The sequence below is a fragment of the Myotis davidii genome, unplaced genomic scaffold, assembly GCF_000327345.1.
Source record: "Myotis davidii unplaced genomic scaffold, ASM32734v1 scaffold309, whole genome shotgun sequence".
In the NCBI taxonomy this organism is placed as follows: Eukaryota; Metazoa; Chordata; class Mammalia; order Chiroptera; family Vespertilionidae; genus Myotis; species Myotis davidii.
Genome location: NW_006383013.1, coordinates 1,454,002 through 1,464,142, shown reverse-complemented (window position 1 = coordinate 1,464,142; position 10,141 = coordinate 1,454,002). Strand labels below are relative to the sequence as shown.

At 44.8% G+C, this 10,141-nt stretch overlaps 1 protein-coding gene across 1 annotated transcript in view; it reads left to right on the top strand.

Annotated features, from left to right (window-relative positions):
* The first annotated feature begins 9,523 nt into the window (after window positions 1-9,523).
* TMED10 (transmembrane p24 trafficking protein 10) overlaps window positions 9,524-10,141 on the top strand; it is a 33,100-nt gene continuing 32,482 nt past the window's right edge. The window contains 2 exon segments of the mRNA XM_006779651.2: window positions 9,524-9,601; window positions 9,728-10,057. Coding sequence (XP_006779714.1) covers window positions 9,830-10,057 — 228 coding nt within the window. The 5' untranslated portion in view covers window positions 9,524-9,601; window positions 9,728-9,829.

Below are 10,141 nucleotides of genomic sequence, written 5' to 3'. Positions count from 1 at the left end.
ATTTTTTCACAGAGAGGAAGGGAGAGGGATAGAGAGTTAGAAACATCGATGAGAGAGAAACATCGATCAGCTGCCTCCTGCACACCTCCTATTGGGGATGTGCCTTGACCGGAATTGAACCTTGGACCCTTCAGTCCACAGGCTGAGGCTCTATCCCCTGAACCAAACCGGTTAGGGCAATAGTCTGGGTCTTGATTTGAGCCTTAGACTTTGGCTGGCAGAGTCTGAGACCCTGTGATGTGGGCACAAACACTTTTCCCAAGCGTGGGGTGAGAGATGTAAGCAACTTGATTGGACTTGTGATTGCCGTTCTTTGGGATCCTGGGTTTGACCTCCTTGGGCTTGACGAGGACCTTGATAGCCTCGGCACATGCACTCATGGCCTTGGCGTTGTTGGCCTGCATCTTCTTCAGGCCCTTCTTGTTTGCTTCTTGGGAAAGCACATGTTCCTCAGGAACCTGCGGTCCATTCCCATAAGAAATTCATATCTTTGTGACTGGGGTTTCTTGTTGCTCTTCCTGCATCATTTTCAGGACCGGTTGTACATGGTGTGGTTTTTGAACGTGGCCATGTCTGCACCGACACCCATGCCTCCCGAAGGGTCTCAGAAGTCCATATTTTTAACAAGATCTTTAGGGGATTCTGATATAGGTGATCTAGAAGTGGAGGGCGGGGGGACATATGGGCAGTTCAGGAATAACTTGATGGCCCAGTGGAGGTATCTAGGTAATGTGAAGTAGCAATGTCTCCTAGGTAATCGGTGACATTTGTCTTGGGGTTTAAGGATGGATAGGATTTTGTACATCCCTCTACCCTTCTCTATTTGGAGGTTGTATTGGGTTGAACTGTGTCTTCACAGAAGATAGATTGAAATCCTAACCCTTGTAACCTGTAAATGTGACCTTATTGGGGAAAAGATGAAAATTAAGGATTTTGAGATGAGATCATCCTAGATCAGTGATGGCAAACCTATGATACACGTGTCAGAGGTGACACTCGAACTCATTTTTTTTGGTTGATTTTTCTTTGTTAGATGGCATTTAAATATATAAAATAAATATCAAAAATATAAATCTTTGTTTTACTATGGTTGCAAATATCAAAAAATTTCTATATGTGACATGCACCAGAGTTAAGTTAGGGTTTTTCAAAATGCTGACACGCCGAGCTTAAAAGGTTCCCCATCACTGTCCTAGATTATCTGGGTGGGACCTAAATCCGATGACAAGTGTCCTTACAAAAGGAGAGGAGACAGAGAGAAAAGAAGTCTACTTGAAGACAGAGGCAAAAACTGGTGCTATGCAGCCACAGGCCAAGGACTACCTGGAGCCAACAGAAGCTGGAAGAGGCAAGGAAATATTCTCCTCTAGAGCCTTTGAATGAAGCACGTCCCTGCTGCCACCTTGATTTTAGATTTCTGGCTTCCAGACTGACAGAACATATTTCTGTTGTTTTAAGCTATTAAGTTCATGCTAACTTACAAGGGCAGCACTAAGAAACGAATACAGAGGCTTTCATCTCAGTCACACCATTTGTCCTGGGAAGGTCTTTGCAATTAGACACGGCGTTGTGGAGGTCACAGCCTGCAGACAGCTCAGCTACGATGGCCAAATCCCCGGCCAGGACAGCAGGCCTTAAAGGAGGTGGCGGAGCACAGCTGGCAATGAGGTAGTGGCATCACCTTTGCAAACTTGCCACTTCTCTTTGGATGTAGGCTTGTAAGAAGTCAAAGAAAGGCTCTGTCTTTAGTTGTTGAGTTTGTATTTTACAAAGAAGATGCCAACACCTAGAAAGTATAATTTCCAGCTCAAAGTGACCCAGTATGTGGGCAGCAGGGCAGAGCCAGGACCGCTGTCTAGAGCATACATCATTGGAATGCCAGTCCATGGCGCTCAGCGTGGGTTTGCCATGAAGCCCTGGCTATTACAATATCTGTAATGTCGTCACTTTAATTTCATTCCAAAGAGTCAATTGTCTCTAATGACTTCTTGGTGGACCGGTCGTTCTTGTCCCTGACCAACATGTGGGTAGTGGCTTTTGACATCTGGCTTAGAGACTCCGATGATTCCCTTCCCCACAGCTGTGTCTTCTGCTTTAGGGATGCAGAAGGATCTATCTTCGGAAGCTGCTCTCCAAAATGCAGAAGTTGGCCATCTGTAGAACTGACAGCACTGCTTGTGGTCTGTGAAACACCAAAATCTTGGAGAAGTACCTCTTTAGAAAGCTTATTAGTACTTCCTCTGTCCATGTGCCACAATGACTTTCGGCAAGGGACAAGAAAAGGCTCCCTCATGTGCCTGCGGGGAGAGAGCCCTCCTCATCCGAAGGCCTTGCTTCCCATTCCTCCCTCGTGGCTAACACTGGAGCTGAGAACACAGCCAGCAGAGGAATGAACCTTATCCCTAAGCTGGTGTTCCAAGTACTCTAGTTACTAGAGGACTAATTTCATGTCAGGTTCTAGGAGAAAGGGCAACAGAGTTTCAGCGGGAGAAACAGGAATGTAAATCAAATTGAGAAATATCTACTGAGCACATGCCACTTGAAAGGCATTAAAAGGCGTGGCGCTAAAATAGGAGTGGGCAAGGGTTAGGTTGGAGCATTTGTTTTCAATCCTGGATGCATATTGGACCACAGGAAAGATTTAAAAAACTCTGATGCCCTGGTTGTACCCCATACCATTTACATCAGAAAGTCTGGGGGACATTCTGCACTTTTTTAAATGATCCCCAGATGATCCCAATGTGCAGCAAAGTTAGGGAACCACTGGTGAGCATTGGCAATTTTTTAAGGCTGCTCAGAGGATTCTAGAGTGCAGAGGTGATTCATGTAGCTAATAAAGGGAAAGACATACAGCATTATCAAGGTGTCTGCAGCTAGTGCTCTTTCCATCTGCATGGTCCATATCTCTCACAAGATCGAGTTTTTGTTGAAGGAGAATGAGTTTTGGTGGATCTCAAAGACTGCTAGACACCAGATACTGCCTATCAAGGGGAAAAAAGCATTGGAGAGGAAACCCAAAACTTTCCTAGAACCAGGAGTGAAGGCTGACAACAGTGTAGTTTTCTGCTCTAGCAAACTTGAAGGTCTCCAAGCACTTTTGAAAGAATCTCAAACTCTATGAGGATCTGTACATGTATAGTCTCCAGGCATGGCTGTGTCCAGGTGTGGAGTGCAATACAGCCACATGCTTGAGGGTAGATGCCATTTGACTGTTAATGCTTGTTTGGAAGGCCTCAACTCAGGGGCTACTTCACAAAGTATTAGACGATTTTCCCATTTCTTCCGTACCTGACCCTATTTCCTTCTCCCCCCGAGTCCCATCTTCGCAACTCCTCTTTTTTGTCCCTTGGTTCCTCCACTTCAACTGGTCCAGTGGATTCCTCCCCCATCTCATTTCCACCTTGGAATTTTGCCTTCCTGGGCTTTCTCTCTCTGCATAAGGGCCAGTGTTCTCCATAAGCAAACAGTGCTTATGGGGCAAGGGAGATGCTTCCCTTCTCATCCTGTCCTTTTCAACTTTGTTTTGCTCTCAAAGCATGTGGGTAGTGGTAATGGTTCCGATGTTTTCCCAAACTTATTCTTTTTTTAAATATATATATTTTATTGATTTTTTACAGAGAGGAAGAGAGAGGGATAGAGAGTTAGAAACATCGATGAGAGAGAAACATCGATCAGCTTCCTCCTGCACATCCCCTACTGGGGATGTGCCCACAACCAAGGTACATGCCCTTGACCAGAATCGAACCTGGCACCCTTCAGTCCGCAGGCCTACTACGCTCTATCCACTGAGGCAAACCTTCAGTCCATGAGCCAAACTGGTCATGGCCCAAACTAATTCTTTTGGGACACATTTTGTATCTTTTGCTTGCATCATCTCTAAAGTTGTTCCTAGTGAAATGTTTGTTAAATCCAGACTCCTTCGTGCTCTCAGCTCACCTACTACATCACTAGAATAACTTTGATCCTAGCAGTCAGGATTACAGGCTATAGAATATGAGGCAGGGTCTTGATAGTTTATCTTGGCGATATTGAAGGACATTAATTGTCATGGAGAGTTAGTACTGGGGTTCATGTTTCCCACCCAGGAAGATAAAAATTTAGCACCATGGAAATCTGGAGAGAAAGATAAATCTTGTTTTTTTAAGGAAAGTGAATTCAGGGGCGATACTAGTAGATGCTACAAGTTTTACATTATTAACATCTTCATAAATGTTCTAAAAGACTTATATTCACTTAAAATCCAAAAAAGCTGAATTATAAATGTGAATGAGGGTGGAAAAATATTGCCCTGAAATATCAAACTTCTTAATAGAGTGGGAACTAAATAATAAGCATTGTGTTTTATCAAATGTAATGACAATTATGTCTGAAAACTAGTCTGCAGTTAAGAGCTCTCGTTTCTATTCTCAGCTCTAACCCTGACTCATAGTATGGTTTGAGCTAAGTCACTTAACAGCTTTGGATCTCAGCTTCTCCACGTGAAAAATGGCAATTAAAATACTAGATAGAGGAACTAGCATTTATTGGGCAACTGCTCTATGTTGATGTGCTAAGTGGTTTATATGTTGTATCATTGCATTTATTCACTCGGCAAATATTTTTTGAACACCCACTACAGATTGTGTCTGGTCTCAGGGATCTATCTGGCACAAAACAAAGACCTTGCTCCCTTGGAGATTAAATTCCAGTGGGACTGGGTGGTAATAAACAAGAAAATAAATAACAAGATACTCTCAAATAGTGACCAGTGCTATTTAGATAATAAAACCAGATCATGTGATAGAGGGTAACCTGGGACAGGCTTACTTACACAGGGTGGGCTCTCTAAGAGGTGATATTGGGAGTTGGAGCCTGAATGAGGAGGAGCAGCCTGCAGAGTCCAGAGTCCATGGGACAAGATCTGGGCAAGAGAACTCCAAGTAGACAGTAAGTGCAAAGGCCCTGATGCATGTAGACATGTAAGCTGTTTGGAAAGCCTGGAGACTGAACGGCTGGGTGTGGTGGGAGGAAGTGGTCACTGAGATTAGAGCAGGAGCCAGACCACTGTTGCCTTTGGACTGTGGTAAGGTATTTGGGCTTTATTTTGATTGGTCTGATTTATTTTTTGTTTGTTTGTGAATCCTCACCTGAGGATCTTTTTCCATTGATTTTTAGAGAGAGTGGAAGGGAGGGGGAGAGACAGAGAGAGAAACATCAACATGAGAATCCTCACCGAGGATATTTTTCCCCATAGATTGCTAGAGAGTGGAAGGGAGAGAGGAGAGGAGAGGAGGGAGAGGGAGAGAAACATCAACATGAGAGACACATCAATTGGTTGCCTCCCACACACTCCCTGACCAGGGCCAGGATTGAGTCTGCAACTGAGGTATGTGCTCAACTGGAATCGAACCCCGGACCTTCAGTCCGCAGGCCGACACTCTTAATTAACCACTGAGCCAAACCTGCTAGGACCTGATTTACATTTTAAAAATATTTACAGTCAAGGTATAGTAAGGAACATGATTACAGGGAAGCTGTCTAGGTGAGAGAAGCAAACTTTTTTGTAAAGGATCAGATAAATATTTCAGGTTTGGTGAGCCACATAAACTCTCTAAGGCACCTCCTTTTCTTCCCCTCTGTCTGGCACCTCTTCCTCCTTCTTTTGAACCCTCTAAAAATGTAAAAATCCTTCTTAGCCCTTGGGCGATACAGAAACAGGCAGTTGAATGCTTGATTTGTCTGCTTCATGGGCAGTAGTTTGCCGACCCCTAGTTCAGAGAGGAGGAGAAACGGATTGCGATAAATTTAGGACACAGAACTGGTAGGATTTGCTGATGAACTGGCTGTGTGGGGAGGGGGTAAGAGAAAGAGGAAACAAGGATGGCCTCAGTGAAGAAGTAGAAGGTGGTGTAATTTACTGAGATGAGGAAGAAGCAGATTTGGGATGGGGGGGGAAGAGGAAATTAAGGGTTAAGTATGAGTTGCCAATTAGTCATCCAAGTGGAGATGTCAAATAAGGAGCCTGATACCAACTCTGGAGTTTAGGGAAGAGGTCAAAGCTGGAGATCCATATTTGGGAGTTATCACCTATGGATGCATTTAAAGTCATGGGACTGGCCTAGCCAGTGTGGCTCAATAGTTGAGCACCAACCTATGAACCAGGGAGTCACAGTTTGATTCCTGGTCAGGGCACATACTTGGGTTTCGGGCTCAATCCTGCGTGCAGGAAGCAGCCAATCAATGATTCTCTCTCATCATTGATGTTTCTGTTTCTCTCCCCATCACTCCCTCTCTGAAATCAATAAAAATACATTAAAAAAACAAGTCGTGGGACTGGATGAGATCACCCAGAGTGCAGTGCAGAGGGGGTTCTGGAATTTAAGGACCCATAAAAGAGGTCCTTAGAATCATTCTCTGGGTCAAAAAGTATGACATGTGACCAATGCTGCCCAATTGCTGCCCATCTTGTTTTAGCTACTTAAATACACGCTGTGAGTGGGACTGTACACGGGATGAGCAGGGACACCGGAATTAGGAATCCTTGGCTATTTTTGCCTTGGAGCCGGCGAGCATCAAGCCACAGTGGAGGATTAGGCTGGCTAAAGGAGGTGTTGAGAGGGAGGAAGTGCTTGAGGATTCCCAACCACAGAATCACCCAGCAAGCTCATTACAAATGCAGATTTTTACTCAGAGCTTTGAATTCATCGTCTGGGGTGAGGTGTGTTTTAAAAATGCTCCCTCTCCTACAAACTGAAGGTTGAGAAATCGGTGGATTAGGGATAGATTGGGCGGAGGGTGTGTCCTCATGACGTTTCTTTACGTCCAGAGGCTCAGGGCTTCAGGAATCTGGGTCTAATTGGGGAAGTTTCAGGATGAGGGGATGGAAGGGGACTCTCAGGCCAGGAAGAAATGTGTTGGGACACTTTCCGTTTGCTCTTCAATTCAGAATGAGGCCGTTTCTCCACAGTGATGTAAAATGGTACATTTTTCATGCAGATGCAATTTAAAAACGTGGGTTCCCCAGAAGTATCTACTTAGTCTTGTAGTTCCACAGCAGAGAGGGGAGATTTATTTTTTTCTGTCTTTATATGAAAACAAGAACACATTTTTCAATTCAAATACAAGATATGCATGTTGTTGATGAAACTGAAACCTCACTTTATATACATTGCGGATTTGTGTGAAATAGCTAAGGAATAATGTAAGGAATTCGCTGTTAGGCCTTCTGCTAGGCCAGTGATGGCGAACCTTTTGAGCTCGGCGTGTCAGCATTTTGAAAAACCCTAACTTAACTCTGGTGCCATGTCACATATAGAAATTTTTCGATATTTGAAACCATTTTTTTTTTACTTAACTCTGGTGCCGTGTCACATATAGAAATTTTTTGATATTTGCAACCATAGTAAAACAAAGACTTATATTTTTGATACTTATTTTATATATTTAAATGCCATCTAACAAAGAAAAATCAACCAAAAAAATGAGTTCGCGTGTCACCTCTGACACGTGTCATAGGTTCGCCATCACTGTGCTAGGAGCTAAGGAATCCATCTTGCATTCATTGAACCACTGTTCATTTTGCCTTCTAAATGCCAGGCACTATTTTAGATTCAGAAGATAAAGCAATGAACAAAATAGGTAAAAATACCTGCCCCTCACAAAACAGATAACCTAGCTAGGGAAACAGATTCATAAACATGTTATGTAAAATGTATATTATATTAGTTAGTGGTGAGCGCTAAGGAGAAAAATATAAACGAGGGAAGAGGGTACGAAAGAATTAGGAACTGGCGGATGAGTGAGAATGCAGGACAAGAAAGGATGAGACCTGTGATTTAGGAAAGTAAGGATTTCTCTAAGTCTCAATTTCTTTATCTATAACATAATAAATAATAGCGCCTTCCCGAAGAAGGCTCAGGCCCTTAGACTGACTTTGTCACTTTTAAACTTTGAGCCTCTCAGAATCTCTTTGGCTTCTCTGAACCTGTTTTCTTATCTATGACATGAACAGACTTGTCCAGTCTATGTCACATGGTTTTTGAAAATATCAAGTGAGACCTGTGAAAACAGCTGAAAATGTAGACGCTCTTATCTAAATGTCAGATCGAAATTTAAAGGAAAAAAACCACACAGCTAGTTTATGGGCTGCGAATCTCTTGCTGATGGTCAGCAGAGCCTCAGGACTGAGTCCAAACGACGAACTACATAGCTGCTTGGTACCGATTCCCTACAATGCAGGGAAAAGGCCAACGAAAATTAGCAGATTATCAGGACGTACCAGTAGACTAGCAATCTTATCTTAGATCAGGAATAAAATAAACTAAATGTTCCTAAGTGGACACCTCATCAAATAGTTGTAGCATGTTATTTGTCAGATTTTAAAATGCTTTCTTGCTCCTTTATGTTTGTTCTTGTTTTGTTTGTGGGACTTTGGTTCCAGGAAAAGAACTACATGGATTGCAAGCAGTTATAAATAAAGAATAATCGTTTAAATTACCAAGAGCAGCCCTGGCCGGTTTTGCTCAGTGGACAGAGCGTTGGCCTGCGGACTGAAGGGTCCCGGGTTCGATTCCGGTCAAGGGCATGTACCTTGGTTCTGGGCAAGTCCCCAGTGGGGGATGTGCAGGAGGCAGCATATCGATGTTTCTCACTCTCTCTACCTCCTAACATATATTTTTTTTTTTTTTTAAATTACCAAGAGCAGATAGTCCATACTCTGGGTATTTCTGTAGATACTCAGTAAACACTAACCAAAGTAGATGATTTCAAACACAGACTGGCGTGTATTCCTTTTTCCTCTTTGTATTTTCTTCGGTCCTGAATATCTGGTAGCATCTCAACAGTGGTTTGTTCAACCAATAAACATATTGGTATACACCGCAGGGGATATAGCGTCTGGCACATAGCAGGTACTCAGAAAATATTTGTGAAACAAAAGCACGATTACTGTGTAAATTTGCTTACTACACACTAGCCACTTGGATCCCTAAAATGTGTGTGCGTTTAAAACACACAAATTCTTGCCTTCCCTTGACAATGCTCCTCTGGTAAACCGAATTAGGTCCTGCTCTGAGCCTGGATTAAAAGTGTTTTATTCCATTGAAATACAAAACCCAAAGTCAGTCTGAACATTAGCTACTCTAGCGGGCGCTCAACGTTTGCTAAATAAGATGCACATTCAGAAAGCAAACAGTTACGCCAGCCCAAATATCCCACTCAGGAGCCTGAACGGGCCGCCCGCCCGGTTCACAGCTACCGGGTGACCTCCAGACCTTCTCTGAGGCGCCGGCCCCCGCTCGCCTCGGAGCCACGGAGTCTTTCCGCACAGCCTCCCCAAGTTTTCCTCTCAAGCGGTCAATGTCGTCCCGGTTGTCATTCAGGCGGCTTTGCACTGCGACTGCGCACCCTCCGCCTCCGCCCCGCCTACGCCCCGCGCGCCCCGGTGGCAGCCCGACCGGTCCAGCAAAGGGTCTTGTGGCTGTTTCCTATTGGGCCTTGGTTGCTATGGTATCGCACCCGCCTTAGAACTTGCAAGCACTGCTTCCGCCAGTTGAAGGAGAATTACTTCCGGGTCTGCCCTTACTTGTTATGGCTGACTGAATAGTCACTGAACTCAACACAAGTAAGTTTCCCGGAAGTTTTCTAGAAAATTTTACTTAGCCACTCTAACTTATTGGTGTGGCGTGATATCATGTCCTTTTTTCCCTTTTATAAGCTTTACTATATATTTTTTTTGTCTATTTGCCAGTCTCCAAAATGGCGCCTGCGCCGCCGGTAGGCCAGAGGTGAGTCACGTGGGCCCTCCGGTTCCGCCGCGGCCGAGGCCCGGGTGTTAACAGTCTCCGGCACCATGTCTCGTTTGTCTGGCCTACAAGTCCAGCGTGGCCCTTGCCAGTTAGCATTGCTGCTTTTACCTCTCCTGCTCGGCCCCAGTTCGGTTCTCGCCATCTCCTTCCATCTGCCCATCAACTCCCGCAAGTGCCTCCGCGAGGAGATCCACAAGGACCTGCTGGTGACGGGCGCGTACGAGATCACCGACCAGTCTGGGGGCGCTGGCGGCCTGCGCACCCACCTCAAGGTGCGGCCCAGGGCGGGGCGGGACGGGCAGACTTCGGGCGTTGGCGAGGAGAGGCCGAGGATGCGGGTGGGGGGTGTCCGGCCT